The sequence below is a fragment of the Hyperoodon ampullatus genome (assembly GCF_949752795.1).
Source record: "Hyperoodon ampullatus genome assembly, chromosome: 1".
NCBI lineage: Eukaryota > Metazoa > Chordata > Mammalia > Artiodactyla > Ziphiidae > Hyperoodon > Hyperoodon ampullatus.
In genome coordinates this window covers 63,048,048-63,066,103 of record NC_136914.1, presented here as the reverse complement: position 1 = coordinate 63,066,103, position 18,056 = coordinate 63,048,048, and the positions used below count along the sequence as shown (strand labels likewise).

General features: G+C 37.5%; 1 protein-coding gene across 2 annotated transcripts in view; it reads right to left on the bottom strand.

The window, feature by feature from the left end:
• VCL (vinculin) overlaps nucleotides 1–18,056 on the bottom strand; it is a gene marked incomplete at both ends in the record, with an annotated part of 91,100 nt that overhangs the window by 31,170 nt on the left and 41,874 nt on the right. For both annotated transcript variants that reach the window (XM_079717759.1, XM_079717760.1), the window contains 5 exons: nucleotides 25–115; nucleotides 7,831–7,991; nucleotides 9,407–9,529; nucleotides 12,667–12,775; nucleotides 12,956–13,106. In XM_079717759.1, the coding sequence (XP_079573885.1) occupies nucleotides 25–115; nucleotides 7,831–7,991; nucleotides 9,407–9,529; nucleotides 12,667–12,775; nucleotides 12,956–13,106 (635 nt within the window). The remainder of the gene's footprint in view (nucleotides 1–24; nucleotides 116–7,830; nucleotides 7,992–9,406; nucleotides 9,530–12,666; nucleotides 12,776–12,955; nucleotides 13,107–18,056) is intronic.

The following is an 18,056-nucleotide window of genomic DNA, read 5'->3' as shown; positions in this document are numbered from 1 at the left end:
AGAAAAGTAGAACCAGAGGATTACCTGGGGAGGCACTGGGGTCACGGAGCCAACCTTTAGCCTGGTTCAGTTTGGAGTCTATGGAGGCCAACGCTCTCTTCATGGCTTCAGTGTCCTTTTGAAGAAAAATACCACAAGTATTTTCTTTGCAAAAACTAAGATACCATGATACAAAGTAAGACAGAAGTTACACCATTAACATACAATAGCTACGGTAGTCCTACAACAGCCTTAAAAATATTCTCATCACACCATAACGCTTATTTCTGTCAAAATGCAGCATCTTGCATGCAAATCTTCAGTTAATTCTGTTTCCTAGTCTCCCTATTGCTAAACTGTGAAAACTGGTAAAACTGCTCAAGCCAAAAGATGTTCAATGTCTTCAGCCGGAAAAAGCCCTCTTGTCACATGCCTCATTATCAGCCTTTCCACTAGTCAACAATCATCTACTGCAGCCCTGCCAAAGCTCTCCCGGCTTCAGGGAAGCCTCATTAGCATGTGGTACCACAAACCACAGTTCTTCTACATCTTGTTTTGAAATATACACACACTGCTTAATGTTTCACTATGTTTAATCTGAAAAACCTGGAATTACTGGCTGGAAGAAAACTGAAAATTTTAATCTAGCAATTTAGTTTTAATTCCACAAATAAACCACCAAGTGTAATACAAGAAAGAAGTGTCTTTCGGGCCTTCCCTGCCACTCCTCATCCTTAGTTCCCTTACCGTCCCTAAGCTGGAAGAAGAGGCAGGATAAAATAAGTGGGTCTCAATTTATTGACTTGCATAAAACTAGCATAAAATCTCCCAGGATATAGCATGAGAAGTCCAAACAACAGACTAATCACTTAAAAAATATACATATATTTTAATAAAGTTTTTAAAGTAAACAGATATACAGAAAACAATATCACAAATATGCACGTACCCATCCTCACAACTGACGGATTGGCCATCTCTTAAGTCTATTTAACACCTTAAAAGACAGCCTCTCTCCCCTTTGCTTAGAGAACTGGCTCTTACAGAGTCCATCCATCAAAGCACAGAGTTAACCTCTGAAACTCTAGGCAACGCCTTAAATCCCTACCTTTTTTTCAATTTCCAGTCCTGCAAACCGGGGTTCTTCAAGGTGTGGTGCCACCAGTTTTCCACATGGGGGCACTAGGAGCATCCCCACTTCCAATTCAAACAAAACCCAGCAGCAGCACCAATAAGCATTGGAAGCACTCATAATTAGGCTTAAGGTCAGCAGCCTGACCCCAGCTTTTCCAAAGTACCTATTCAAATTACAGGACTCTCAGCTTTGGACTCCCTCTTTCCCCATCTAAACAGATACAGATTTGGCTATCTAAGGCTCTAAATAACAAATTCTCAGCCATGGCAACTGAAAAGAAGTGAACTAAATTACTGAAAAAATGGAAATAAAATATTTTTATTATCAAGTTATATGAAATTATGATAGCTATCTATCAATAAAAGGCAGTCATAAGAGGATCTATTTCAAAATCCATCTGTAATTAGTACTGTAAGTAGACAAGTGGCATTTTTAAAGTGCTTTGATTCTCAAATGGTTTAGATATTTGCTCTTCCTTCATCTAGTTCAAATTAATCTGGACAGCAAACCTTGTCTTCAAAAGTCAACTTTAGCTTAATTCCAAATTAGCAAGGCCCAAATAAATATTTTTTTAAAGAGAGTTACAGGCAACACCCAACCTCAGAAAGTCGGATAGCCTTTAAGGTCTAATACCAGTTATAGGACTTTGTCTAGATACAGATTAAAAAAAAAAATTCATGATCTCTCACCTAGGAAGTATTGTGCACACTCTGAAGAAGAGAAATTATAGCCATGGAAAAATACTTAATTTAAAATCTATTAATAACCATTTCTCTAATATACATATTTTCAGTGAAGAAAAACAATAGATACTTATAACATTTCAAAAATCTCAATTCAAGGGGAAACAAAGATCAGAAATTTTTCAGTGTCTATTCTAGCATTAAAGGCTACTAGTTAGGAAACTAATCTTAATTGAGCACTTCCTACATGTTAGGTTCTATTTTAGGCATTTTTTCCCTCATTGCTTCATTGAACTTCAACTTTTAATGTAATTTAATTTTATAAATTAAGGGGCTCAGCCATAGAAACACAGTTTGATCTCAAACCTCATTATTTTCTATTAGATGAAATTCAAGAATTTTTTTCTTTTACCAAAGAGAGTTGCCAAAGATTCCACTAACCTTTTACAGTAAAGCAAATCTTTTGCCTTGCCAATTCTGGCTTGGTTAATACTGCCCAGAAAATTAGCTCTATAAATCAAATTTATAATCCTCACTAACCTAAATAACTGCTTTTATTCTCCACTGCCCCAAAATGATTTGAAACACAACAGAAAAACTGGTTTTGCTCTATTCAGCATCCTCAAAAGTCACTGCTTTTTTCTCCCTAATAAAGCGTGGTCACCATGCTTCAAGGAAAGAATCTGATTCTCAGGATGTGACTAATTTAGTCCTAAGTATCAGATGTGAGAATATCAAGAACTTAACATTAAGAGATGCTCATTTTCTCCTAAAAATAATCAATGGCAAATTTGCAATGAAGCTGCATTTTTACTCTGGGAATTTCAATTAGTTACCAAAGTTTTTAATAGCATGAATTTTAGACAATTTTGGAGATTTAAAACAGTCACTGAGAGGGCCACCTTAAATTCTTTCTGGAATAGAGCAAATTGTAAAGAATCATTTAAACACAATACATTTTAATGTCATATCTATTAAAAGCAAAAATGTCTATGGGAACAAATATTTTGGTCTCCTAAGAATCTCATAAGAATTTCTTTTGAAGGGCAGTGTTTGTTATGGAATTGACAGAATTCTGACATAAGCAACAAAAGAAGTATACTAACACTGGCTATAATATAAACAAATTCAATGAACAACTAGGACTAAGAAGCAATTTTGAGATATATTTATAAAGGGTAAAAATAATCATAACTCTGGGGTCAACTACACTATGTACCATAAAGCTTTTTGTTAAACCTTGTCACGTAGGTTTAAGTACTCAGAATACACTCTGGGTATGAAATAGAAGAGAAAAAAACTGTACCCTCGATAAGTACTGTTCTCTGTAAAATCTCAAATTTGGGAACAAGAAAAGTCTCCACCAATCTCTTCTCTGTTTTTGTTGTTGTTGTTGTTGTTCTTTTTTTTAAAGAGTGAATATAAAAAAGACCAGATCTAGTCATGTAACTTTGGGGACAGCTGTCAGGGATCTGATACCCTCCTGCTCTGGTCCCTTTTACTGTAAAACTCTGATGAGTTCAGGTTTTAAATGAGAAAAACCATAGTGCCTTGGCACTCTGCCACATATACCAAAAGTCAGAAGGACAACCTAAAAGACTCCTTTTTACATGCTTTTCCAGGAACTGAAACACTTCTGAAATTTAATATAAAGCCAGACCTAAAGAACACTGAATAATACCAAGAACCACTGAGTTCCTCCCACAGACGATCAAGAGGAACTGTGGTAGGGAAAGTGAGCTTCTGCATTCCCATTCTTGAAAATTTTAAATTTGGGACTAAGGACCCCCTCTCATTCACTGCCCAAGCTACTCTCCCTTTTCCACTAACACCTCCCACCCCCACCCTTCCCACTCCAGCCCATTCCTGACCACATTTCTACCCTCAAGTCCATGTTTTAAACAAAGATGTTTTTGGAAAGATAAATTGGGCCGTAGAACAAAATCTTATAAACTACATTTAACCTTCGAGAGAAAGTCATCTAGCCCTGAGCCTTCAGGCAATCTACCCTCCCAGGCATCAGTTCCTCATCTCCAAGAATACTTTCTCAGTGCTTCTGTGCCACCTATGCACACACAATCAGTTATACCAACTAAAAGATCACTTGGATCAGAAGAGAAATGTCAATTCCTGTAACATGTCGGGCTTTTCTCCTTTGGCTGGGGGAGAGGATAAAATACTATAAATGCCTAAATTAACTATTTATCTCAAACTCCAAAAGACAAATCCTTTGTTGTATTAGCTGCATACTAGAATACTAAAACTAATACTGCATAATAGAATACTAAAAGACTCATAAAAAGCTCATATATAACCTTATTTTTTTCAAAACTAAAATAAAAATCAACCCTTAAATCCTCAATGGTCTGCAGTAAGGGCAAGTTATTATAGGATTGCATGTTCTAACTAGTATTTCCTTCTCTGGTAGACTAGAGTAATCTGTGCAAGACATCTGAGTCACTCACTACATTTACCCACCACCAACCTAGGCCCACCGTGGGAGGAGACACACCACAGGGACGAATTCTGAATAATAGTATCTAATGACTCAAGATGCAGTTACAGGAGCACCTACATAGGGTTCAAAAATTCTTAGCAATGAAATGCTTTTTAAAATGTTTTCACTTCCTCTTTATTCTCAGCATGCATCAAGATACAAGTAATATAAATACCAAAAAAAAGAGATTAAATATAGACTGCTAAATTTACAAAGGGTAAAATTAGAACTGTGTTTAAACCCCAAATTCTTTTGTCTCATAATGTATTCCCAGGAAAAATGCTAAAATAGTTTTTAATAATCATAATGATTGTTGATTTAGGAGGGGAAATTTTTTATTTTCAAAATAAAATGAAGTGTTTAAAGTCAAAGTGTTTATAAATTTGTAAATCTGCCATTTGAATGTAGGTATAAAACGTAAAATAATCAGCTATTGCATTGCCTCTTTAAAATCTTAACTTATTCGGCAAGACGTACTTTTATCAAGAATTTTTTCCACTTACTTTCTTCCCCCACTTTTCTAGAGGAACCATCACTTTCCAGGAGAAAACTGCACCATTGGGGAAGCATGAAACAAGTATGGTAAGACAAAGTTAATTCTTTATTGGTAGGGGTGAGAGGAGGTAAAAGATATCGTATGTATTAAACAGAATGGGAACACAGGGGTCACAGGCAGACACAAGGTCTGATTAATTCACTGCTTACAGTTGAGCAATGAAAGATGCATAATGCTACTAAACTGAAAAATAACCAAACCCTAGTTACCAATTTCCATTTTCAGGGTAAAATTTTTTCTAAATATGCTTGCAACTAATAAAAACAATTACTCTTAGGGAGTAAGGGAGGTAGAATGGATAGGGATGGGGATGAGAGTGAGCTGTGTCACACATATCCTTTTATAGCATTTTTCAATATTTATTTATTTGTCTGTTTATTTATTTATTTGGTTGTGCCAGGTCTTAGTTGTGGCTCGCCGGCTCCTTAGTTGTGGCATGTGAACTCTTAGTTGCAGCATGCATACGGGATCTAGTTCCCTGACCAGGGATTGAACCCGGGCCTCCTGCATTGGGAGCACAGAGTCTTAACCACTGCGCCACCAGGGAAGTCCCTTTATAGCATTTTGATATTTGAATCAGGTAAATGTAAAACAAAAGCAAAATGAAGTTAAAAAATAAACATTTCTTGCTCATTCTGATGTCATTATGTACTTAAGCGTCTTTTAGCTGAACTAATTTTATTTATTTCCTTTCATTCTGATAGTTTTACAGCATCCTAACAGTCTGGTTCCTTCCAGATCAGCATAACACTGAGAGAGCTATTAGACTGTACACAGTGGGGACCAGGTTTATATTTCCCTTGTATATGCCCCCAAATGCCTAATCTTCCTCCTGAAACACTCAACTGACCACGGTTTTGGTTTTGGTTTTGGTTTTGGTTTTGGTTTTGGTTTTTAAAGAAGCAGCTCTCGGCACTTGCACAAAATAAAGCTCAGTCACACTTAGTTACTAATTGATGGATGACTTTTCCCCTCCAAAAATAGAGAAACATTAAGGTTGCAAGGCCTGCTTTTCTTTTTTACTATTTCTCATGTGCTAGAAGCAAAGGGAAGAGAATAAGGAAAGAGATTAGATTAGGGGAACATGAGATCATGGAGAACGACGGCTGATTCACAGCTTAGATAGCAGAACATGCAGTGAGCCAGGTACTGAAGTTAGGAAAAACTTTAGGTACACCTGACTTTTTTCCTTTTGATTTTTAATGCTAGGATTATTGTGAAGGACAGGTGCCCCATCTAGACTCTCTAGCCTACCCATTTTCATTATGGCTTAAAACCTCAATGATGCATCTCCAAAAGTCAAATTCCAGAGCCTGCAAAGGAAACTGGTAGGAGAGGCAAATACAGAGATAGCAACAGCTGGAAGTTTCCTTTCCTTTCCTAAGAGCAAGGTCCACTGGTAACTTAGGGGTCACCCAGCTACCTGGGGAAATCTGCCCCTCAAATGAAGTCAGTGGGAATGACCAGACCAAAACAGTTCCCAGGAGCCTGCTCAAAGAGAGGAAAGCACCCACCAAATACATAAAGCCTGACATCCCATAGTAATGTCTTTCCTTTTGCTTTCCCCAAAGAAACAGCTCCACATGAGCCAAACAGTCTGCCCAGCACAGCCCTGAGTCCCGTATTAAGTCAAATTCTGACGCATATTCAAGCACAGTGTTACACACCGGCACACGGAATGAGGCACGGCACACAGCACAAGAAAACCTCACAGACATGCTTTTTCTCTTTTTAAGCAAAAAAGAAACTAGAGGGCAAGAGAAAGCTTACCTTCTAAACGTGAGAAAAAGAATAAAACAAACAAGAGAACAAAAAAAAAGATGCATAAAGAAGTCATAACAGGGAAGTGAAAGTTATCAAATATGCAAAAGCAAAATTAAGTAAAATATCAAAGACGTTACATGATTTTACAATATGGATTTAAAATACAGTCTTAGAACTTGTTCAAGAACTTCATGCCTCTGAAAACAAATCCATAGTTAAGATAAGCTGACTAATTTCTCCTCCACTCTTAGTTTAACTTTCTGGTCAACAAAAGAGAGACTGGTGATTTTAGCCCCAGCTTCGACCTTACCTTATAGGTGTCCCGGAGGACAAACAGAGCCCTCCCTACTGGGCACCCAGTGGAAATCATACTACAATATCCCCTCTGTAGTCTGCTACCAGCCTGCTGGGTGGCCCTGGAGATAGCATTTGGGTCCATATGGTGGGGGAAGCTGGATCCTGGAGACAATGTGTTCCCCCCACTGCCTGCATCTTGGGCTCCTACAAGGGAAGTGTAAACCCAAGTGTCTCTGTCCCCAATCACTAGACAAGGAGAAGCAGACCAGAGCAGCAGCACCTCAAACCACTGCTGCTGGGATCTAGGAGGAATCCACCAACCCTTCTGGAATTGAAGAGGAAATTCTAGACCAAGGGTAAAGGGACCCCTCAAACTAACTGACAAACGTGAAAACTAATATTTCAGTTAAGCTCCCTTTAGGGAAAACAGAACGATGAAGGGATACATCTAGAAATGTCAAGAGTTTCCTTTGTAGATTTCTCTGGGTCAAAAATTGGTTAAGAAAAGTTTTCCATAAAATTCAGTCATAGGCATATTCTGTATCTTACTTAGTCACCTAGCAACAACCACCCACATGAAAGGCAGGGCTCCCACCCAGGGGAGTGTACACCACACCAGAATTCCTCCACCAGCCCAATCCATGAGACTCCAGCTTGAAGGAAAAGCTACACATCTCAGCTTTCAACCAACATTCACCCTGCATACCTATTTGTTTGTTCTACCTCAGAGCAAAGGAAAAGGGCAAAAGCAGGCAGTAACCCATAACCCTTTATTTTACAAAAGTAAAGAAGAAAATACTTTCATAATATCTAAGTAGTCTTATGCTACACACAATTACAAGAAAAAATGTGAGACAAATCACATTCCCAGGAAGGGAAAATAGGGGATTTTGCTTATTTCTCCCCCAATAACACTTACCTTGCTGGCCCAGGCATCTTCGTCCCAAGAAGTGAGTTGTAATACACGAATGATCTCATTAATTTCAGCGCTCATCTTTTCTACAGTAAAATTACGATTTTTCAAAGCTTCTTCAATTCCTTGGTTTTTTGAGTTTTTAGTTGTTACAAAAATCTTCATAGCTGTAAAAATAAACAAAAGATCAGAAACTAAGCCTGGAATTTAATCTTGCTGTATTACAATATTCACACAAGATGTTCCACACTGTGAACATGTTTTGGGCTTCTAAGGTCTTAAAAAGAATATGAAAACAAACACTGCAAGTCTGCCATTAAAGTTCCAGTATCAGCAACCTTCACTGTTAAGAAAGCTCAAGGTACAAAACATCACCACATCATGATCAGAAAACTAATTTAACATGCATATACTGAAGATCCACAGTCACAAAATATCCACTATCCTTCTAAATCAATTATCATCCCAGCCCTAACACTGGCCCCATCAAACACAAACCTAATGGGACGAGATAAAAACAGTCAGTAAAACTGTAACCAAAGTATGCTGCTTGACCCAATCCTAGTGGAAGATCCCAAAGTGTTGAGTTTATCTTCCATGATTTCTCTTAACATATAGAAGGGACTATCTAACCCCTAAAAGTGAAGAAGACGAAAATAATAACGAAACATTAGAGAAGAGAATATCTTCTTATAAACTAACTAAACTTATAAAAACAAAGATTAATCAACACTTTATTGAGTTATCCAGATTAGAAAGAAAGATTCTTCCCAACAACCTTTCTGCCATATGGAACAGTTGGTCTCAAAAACATATTTTTGAGAAGATTATAAGGCGCTATTTACAAATTTTTGTTTTCTAGTTCATGTAAGGGCTTTCTGAACTCTTACACTCACATCTCCTATTTTAGCTACTACTTGAAATTACAGAGCAGGAAGGCAGTAGCTGGCGATTACAGTGACATGCCTTACAAAATTCTGAAAATAAAGCTGCCCTCTGAGACTTAAACCAACTAACCCACAACTTGACTAAGATAATTTACATAAACCATGAGATGTCTGGTACATACTAGACACTCAATAAGTGCAACTCCCTTTTGCTGGTTGAGAGAGCAGCCACCATGTTTGCATTTCTGGGCTCTGCCCAATGGGGACGTGGTCCTAGTTGGTGTACACCACCTGCTCTTCAACGTAGAGAAGAGTTAAATATCTTCTAGGAAAGGGCTGTGGGTTCACTTCCTTACTATACAGTGCTCTATAATATCCGTTCCAGCTCCTAATTGTTTTTTCTGAGTACAAATAAAGGTGTCAAAATCTATACATCCAAAACTAGAGTTTCTAGAGGAGAAAAGGGCCTGTTAGAACTTCAAGAGAACAGTATGAGGCAACAGGAGAGCAGTTTCAAACAAAGAGCAAGAGAAGGAGAGCATTAGAGAAGATAAATACTGGTTCTTAGCTAATCAGCTGCACTTTTACTCAGGCTGAAAGACATGCAACTAAACAGCAAAAGAAAATAAACACCAGAGTTTAGAACATGTTAACATGTTTTTTTTTCTGTAAGATAAAGTACAGCCAGAAAATACCTGAAATGAGAACTGGCAGCAACTCTTTCACGGTGTTCATTGAGTTCACCAACATCACTCGGTGCTCCTGGTGAGTCAGTTCCTGCTGCCTCTCATCAATCATCTTGGCCATCTTAGTCATTCCTGGGGCACAGGGAATAAATTGTGCAGAGTGAGCAGTGAAACAATCCAGAGTCTGGCTTTCTGAGCCTAAATCCATTATGAATTACTGTGAAAGTCCAAACTGACTGTCCACTCATTTAAACAACAGATACTATCACTGAACTCTAGCATTTATGACATAGAATTTTTCAGGACAGTTCTAAATTAATGCAACTTTATTCTTCTCATTAAAAGCAATTTATTAAATATAAATCCTAAATGTGACATAATTTTCACACATCTGACATAAATACATTCACAAATATTTTTTACATGTTGCAATTAGTAAATATATATTTGAAAAAAATTCACAAATGGGGGGAAAAATACTGTGCCTGGCTACCATACCAGCTTTCATGCCATGTACCTGGCCACTGAGCCTATGTGTATAAGAATCTCATGTGAGCCTAGTACAGGCACACCTCAAAGATACTGCGGATTCAGTTCCAGACCACTGCAATAAAGTGAATATCATAATAAAACGAGTCACAGGCATGTTTTGGTTTCCCAGTGCATATAAAAGTTATGTCTACACTATACTGTAGTCTATTAAGTGCGCAATAGTACTGTCTAAAAAAAAATGTACATACCTTAATTTAAAAATACTTTATGCTAAAAAAATGCCAACTATCATCTAAGCCTTCAATGAATCATAATCTTTTCAGTAGTAACATCAAAGATCAGTGATCACAGGTCACCATAACAATATAATAATAATGAAAACTATTTGAAATATTGTGAGAATTACCAAAATGTGACACAGAGACATGAAGTGAAAAAATGCTGTTGGAAAAATGGCACCAATAGACTTGCTTGAGACAGGGTTGCCACAAACCTTCAATTTGTAAGAACGTAGTTATGTGTGAAGCACAAGAAAGTGAAGCAAGGTGCATCTGGGCTAAGAAACTAGCGGCTGAAAAAAATCTTAAGAATTACAATAATGTGTTTTGTTTTCATCTTTAAATTTTTCTGTACTTTCCAATTTATCCAAAATGAGGATGTATCACTTTTATAATTAGAAACAAATAAAAATAATTATGGGGGCTTCCCTGGTGGCGCAGTGGTTAAGAATCTGCCTGCCAATGCAGGGGACACGGGCTTGATCCCTGGTCTGGGAAGATCCCACATGCCACGGAGCAACTAAGCCCGTGTGCCACAACTACTGAGCCTGCGCTCTGGAGCTCGTGTGCCACAACTACTGAAGCCCGTGCGCCTAGAGCCCATGCTCCGCAACAAGAGAAACCACTGCAGTGAGAAGCCCGCCCACTGCAACGAAGAGTAGCCCCGCTCGCCGCAACTAAAAGCCCACGCACAGCAATGCAGCCAAAAATAAATAAATACAATAAATTTAAAAAATAATAATAATAATAATTATGGTGATGACAGCATTTGAAAGCATCTGGTGTTCTGGAGTTAGCATGCTAGCATTTTTTGTTTACTTTGGTTATTATTCAAGGGTACTATGTGATTCTCTAACACTCTGGTTTTCAAACTGCTCTTAGAATTTCTTCAGCAGGTTCACAGATCGTCAAGAAGCATCCAAAGGGAGATGGAAAGGGTGGGGCTACCTCTGCTTCATCCAGAGTAGCTCCATTTCTGTCTTTTATATGTTGGGATTCTGCAAATTTTTTTTTTCATTATTTCATTAGATTTTTTTATTGAAGTATAGCTGATTTACAATATTAGTTTCAGGTATACAGCATAGTGATTCAGTATTTTACAGATTATACTCCATTAAAAGTTATTACAGGGCTTCCCTGGTGGCGCAGTGGTTGAGAGTCCGCCTGCCGATGCAGGGGGCGCGGGTTCGTGCCCCGGTCTGGGAGGATCCCGCGTGCCGCGGAGCGGCTGGGCCCGTGAGCCGTGGCCGCTGGGCCTGCGCGTCCGGAGCCTGTGCTCCGCGATGGGAGAGGCCACAACAGTGAGAGGCCCGCGTGCCGCAAAAAAAAAAAAAAAAAAAAAAAAAAAAAAAGTTATTACAAGGTAATGGCTGTAATTCCCTGCTATACAATATATCCTTGTTGCTTGTCTATTTTATTTTATTTTTTAATTGGAGTATAGTTGCTTTACACTGCTGTGTCAGTTTCTGCTGTACAGCAAAGTGAATCAGCCATACATATACATATATTCCCTCTTTTTTGGATTTTCTTCCCATTTAGGTCACCAGAGAGCACCAAGTTCCCTGTGCTATACAGTAGGTTCTCATTAGTTATCTATTTTATACATAGTAGTATATATATGTCAATCCCAATCTCCCAATTCATCTGCATAAGATTTCATTTGAAGAAATAAAATTTCTTCAGAGTGCTAGGAGAAAGTTTAAAGGGTACTGCTCTAAAGCCATTTCCCAGCAATTTTCAATGACAGCTCAGAGAAATTCTAAACTGCCATAAGTTTACAGGATGACTGCACTGAAACCTCAAGAAAATACATTTTATGTAAGACAAAAGAATTTTATAAGATAATATGTGATTCTTAATACTAACAAATTAAACATCTGATATGTCTTATCATTGGTCTCATTCATACTTTAAGGAGCCTCAAGTTCATGTTATATGTCTATAACACCAAAAGCTGGTATCTGTTCATGTATTTTGAATACTGAATTCTCAGATGACTACACAATCAGAGATTTAGCCACAGAAGTTCTTCTCTCCTTCTAGGTCTGATTATATTATGCAGCCTTGGGCCAGGGCATGAATCCATAATAGTAAGCAGGCTAATTAGCAAGCTAAGAGGTCACAGAGAGCTACAGGCCAGCTGGCAGACAGTGAAGGAATGCTGTATAATGTGGAATGAAGAGGTCAGGATTCAGGGTGGCCTTAAGCACTGCAGTAATAGGAAATTATTTCCTACATTCTCCAGCAACATTTGCAATGTCTAGTTTAGTTCATTAGACAGGACCAGGATCTGTAGAAAGCAGATTCAGCTTTCAGAGACAATGATATCTCTTCAGGAGAAGCACAGAGTCAGCTCCATCAACAAAGTAGAGACAACTAAAAGTTCAATGCATCATTACCTATCTTCCACAAAAAAAGTAGGGAGGAGTAGCCCTTTCCTCTTGATCAAACATGGACAATCCATAAAAAATTCTGTTACAAAAGTAGGATATGACTAACCTGGTCCAAGATTCTTTGTGTAAGTGACCAAATCTTCCATAGTTTCCACCACCTCTGCCACTGTAAGATATTCCAAAATTCCTTTGCAAACTCTAATAATTTTACGAACCTGAAAATATATTTCATAGTATTCAGTCAATTGAGTAAACGATAAGTAGAAAACACAATAATTCAGATGTGTAGCTAGTCAACATTTTGTCATCCTAAACAATCCTCAATCCTCCATTATTATCTTTTAAGGCTGGGCTTTTTGTCTGGAAGAGGTCTGCATGGGCCTCAGGTTGTCTACCTCAGCCTCGTCGAAGGTGAGGAGCAGGTCTGATGTGCCGGAGAGGATGCCCCTTGATCCATCAATTAGATAATCTCGAGCAGGCACTGAGTAAGGGTCTGACTGAAGCATCTGGGCTGCCTGGACAAGCTTGGTGCAAGCATTCTCCACCCTGTGGGGAGGAACATGGAGTTAACTGACTGGCAGAACCAAGCAGAAGAATATCACATGCAAATGCAAAGAATGTAGATGGACATAAATTCACATTTTTTTCCTATATGGAAAATAGCCAAGACCAATTTATAATAGAACCTAAGTTTCCAGCTTTTAAAATGTACAACTAAGGGCAGCACATTCTTTCAATCACTGCACTAAGCCCTTGTTCTTCATTATTTCCTGGCAACAAACAATAATGAGAAAAAGTTTTGGACCTTTTACTTTAGGTTGCTATATCTCTGTAACTCCTTTGTTTCCTTCCTGTTCACCCTACATACACTGCCATTAAAAGACACTTACACAAAGAACTGATATCCCTGACAACAGTTTCAGATTCAACATCGGAAATAAAATACCAAAGCACTGTGTTAAGTGAAATTTAATAATCAGACAAACCAAAGAAATAGGAGGAAACACAAAGCAAAAGTATGAGGTAATGCATAAATTTTTCTTTCATCTAGCCAAATGGATTTGTTTGACAAACTGGACAGTTTGAATACAACCCTATAAAACTATGCTGTTAATTAAAATGTCACTGGCATTAACAACTGAATCAGTTAGTAATAGTTTAATATAATATAGTTTAATAACACAGATAACCTGATCAGCCAAGGGTGTCTTTTCGGTGGGGGGGGGGGGCGGGTCATTTAAAAAAGGAACCCGAAATGCATAAAGCAAGTATTCTCCTTGACCCTCTTGTACTACTCAAATGTATCCATTCATTCAATTATTCTTCTGTACAGAGTTGAAAAGGACCTAACAGATCATTTCCTCATATTCAGTAAATCCATTATGTTATCACTGAGTAACTTACAGGCAACAAATTACTTTAAGTTAAAATATTTAGCCAAAATTACACATTCCTATTTGAAAACACAGAAAATGTCCCATGCAAATAAAAGCCCACTTCACAGCGAGTTATATCAAATGAAATAATATAAAAACTCAACAAGTATAACACAGTCTTGCACTGTTAAAAAACAGAATTAAACCAACATATCAATTTCAACTACATAAAAAGCATTGGGCTATGGACATTATAGGTATGTATATGAAGATGCAAAAAACACTGTTCTAACTCTCAAGAAGCATACTTTGGTAATTCACAAACTTCAGAGCCATAAGGAAGCACATAATAAATATCAGCAAAGAGCAAGACCTCACTGGCGTGGCTTTTGATCAGTCTTAGATGACTGGTTATTTTCTGTTCCTTTTAAATTTTTAAATTAAAATTAAAATTTAATTTGAAATTACATAATATATATATATACCCATACATATGACAAAATCATATACACATATATAAAACCCTAAGGCATACAGTGAAAATTTTTCTTCCCTCCACTATCTCCTAGGCATTCAAATTCCATCTACTTGCAGCCAGTGTTATGTGTTTCCTCTGTATTCTTCAAAATAAAGACACTTTACGCACAAAGAAACAAAAACATAGGCTTCCACCATTTTTACACGAATAGGATCATACTATGCATACTCTCTGCATTCTGATTTTTTCACTTAATTTAACTTGGAGATGTTCTAGTAGAAGTACCCAAAGAGCCTCCTCATTGTTTTATACAGCTACATAACTAGTCCCTAATTTATTAGCCTGCTGCAATGAATCACCTTGAATAAACATTTTTTGGGGGGCTGTGCTGCATAGTTTGTGGGATCTTAGTTACCCGACCAGGGATTGAACCCGGGCCCCGGCAGTGAAAGCCCCAAGTCCTAACCACTGGACGACCAGGAAATTCCCAATAAATATCTTTTTTTTTTTTTTTTTTTTTGCGGTACGCGGGCCTCTCACTGTTGTGGCCTCTCCCATTGCGGAGCATAGGCTCCGGACGCGCAGGCTCAGCTGCCATGGCTCACGGGCCCAGCTGCTCCGTGGCATGTGGGATCTTCCCAGACCGGGGCACGAACCCGTGTCCCCTGCATCAGCAGGCGGACTCCCAACCACTGCGCCACCAGGGAAGCCCAACAAATATCATTTTTGAATGTGTATGTCTGTAGGATACTATCTAGAAATGGAACTGCTGAGTCATAGGTATGGACATTAAAAATTTTGACAAACGTTGCCATATTGCCATCCACAGAAGTTATCAATTTACACTCCCACCACAGTGGATGACACAGTGGATCTGTTTCCTCAGAGATTCAACAACTCAATGTATAATCAAACTTATGTATCTTTACCAATATGATAGACCAAAATTGATTTCAATATAGTTTGAGGTGAAAGTTATATAATATACAATTAGTAATTTTAAAGGGTATAATTTTCTGTGTGCTTGAAAAGAATGAGTTTGCTCTAATTTTTAGGTGAAATATTTCACATATTCCATCAGCTCAAGCTTGTTAATTGTGCTGTTCAAATCTTCTATATCCTTGCTGATTTTTTTGGTCCGTTTTATCTATCAATTACTGAGTGATAAAATCTCGCACCGTAACAACAGATTTGTCCATATCCCCTTGCAACTCTGTTTTCGTTTTATATATATTGAGGCTAACTTATTAGGTACATATAAATTTACAATTATTATATCTTTCTTGTACTCTGAACTTATTTATCATTATGTGATACCTCTCTATATCTCCAATAATGTTTGTTGCTGATATTAATATTGTAAACCAGCTTTCTTTGACTATCTTATTTGACTGGTATATAACTTTCTAACTCTCAGTATCCTTATATTTTAGATGTGTCTTTATAACTACATATATACATATAAGTACACAGTTTTAATCCAGGTTAGCAACTTTTAACTTAATAACTTAGCTCATTTAAATTTATTATTATTGATATATTTGGGGGGGCGGATTGAGAGTCTTTTTCTATATTTTTCTTATTCCCTTTACTATTTTATAGGTCATATACTTTATGTTTTATTACTTTTGTGGTTCATTAAATAGTTTAGCATGCATACTTGGCATGGTAACAATATAAAATGAGTCACTAAGGACTTCGCTGGTGGCACAGTGGTTAAGAACCTGCCTGCCAATGCAGGGGACACGGGTTTGAGCCCTGGTCCGGGAAGATCCCACATGCCGTGGAGCAACTAAGCCCATGCACCATGACTACTGAGCCTACGCTCTAGAGTTGGCGTGCCACAACTACTGAATCCCACACGCCTAGAGCCTGTGCTCCACAACAAGAGAAGCCACTACAATGAGAAGCCCACACATCGCAATGAAGAGTAGCATCCCCTCGCCGCAACTAGAGAAAGCCCATGCACAGCAACAAAGACCCAACGCAGCCAAAAATAAATTAATTAACTTTTAAAATAAATAAATAAAATAAAGAGTCAATAATTTTACTTCCTCCCCAAACAACAGAATGATCTTAACATACTTAATTCCCAATCACCCCTTTCCTGACCTTTATGCTATTGTTTTCAAGTTTTGTTTCATGTTTATGTTACTGTTTTCAGGTACAAAATGCTGTATCTTTTATTTTCAACTTTTAAATCTTGTTAGGCATTACATTATTGTCAAAGTTTGTTTATATTTACCAACAAACTGTCCAATATGTTGGCTAATCATTCCCTCTTGTATCTCAGGCCTTATACCTGGAATCATCTGACTATTGTCTGAAGGACATTCTTTAGCATTTCCTCTAGTAAGAGTCTGCTGGTGACAAAATGTATCCATTTTGGTTGGTTTGAAAATGCCTACTTTGTCCTCATCCTTCAAAGACTACTTCAGTAGTACAGAATTCTGGTTGACAATTATTTTATCAGCACATTGAAGGTATTACCTCACTATAATTTGACAACAGAATCAGAAAGAGATGTAACAGAAGCAGAGGTTGGAGTGATGCGGGCTATAAGCCAAGGAATTCGGACAGCTTCTAGTGGCTGGAAAAGGCAAAGAAATGGATCCATTCCTAGAATCTCCAGAAGGAACACAACTCTGCTAACTCATTCTGGGCTTCAGACCTCCAGAATTGTAAGATAAAACATTTGTATTGTGTTTGTTACAAAAGTAATATGACAGTGGCATCCAATTGAAATTTACCAGGCATACAAAAAGGCATGAAAATACCACCCATAACAAAGAGGAGAAAACAATCATTCAAAACCAACCTAGAAATGACACAGAGGACAGAATTAGTAGACAAGAACATTAAAATAGTTCCTATAACTGTATTCTATATGTTCAAAAGCTAAAGGAAAGATTGAGTAGATAAATGAAAGATATAAAAAAATACGGAAATAGAACAACTAGAGATACAAAAATACACTGGATAGATTACTAGCAGATAAGATATTGCATGAAGAAGATTATTGAAACTGAAGTGCTAGCAATGAAAATTACCTAAAATGGGAGAAAACAAAACTTAAAAGAAAATGAACAGAGCATCAGTGAGCTGTGGCACAGCTCCAAGCAGCCTAATATGTGTGCAGTTGAAGTCCCCAAAGGACAGAAAAGGGGACAGAAACAAATATTTGAAGAAATAATGGCCACCATTTTTATAAACTTAATTAAAACTATAAAGCCCCAAGTCCAAAAAGCTCAATAAAACCCAAGCACGAAAAATATCAAGGGAATTACAACAAGGTACATCATAATGAAGTTGCTTAAAACCAATAATGAAGAGAAAATATTAAAAGCAGCCAGAGAAAAATGAGACACTTTATATTACAGAGGAACAAAGATAAGAGTAACAACAGACTTCTCACTGGAAACAATGCAACCCAGAGAACAGTAGAGCAAAGTACTGAAGAACTTTGAGTAGACCCAAAGAAAATACTTCAAAAATTAGGGCAAAATAAAGACTTTTTCAGCTATGTAAAGGTTAAAAGAATTCATCACCCAGCAGATCTGAGCTATAAGAAAGGTTAAAGGAAGTCCTTCAGGAAGAAAGAAAATTATACCAGATAGAAGTTTGGATTTACAGAAACAAATG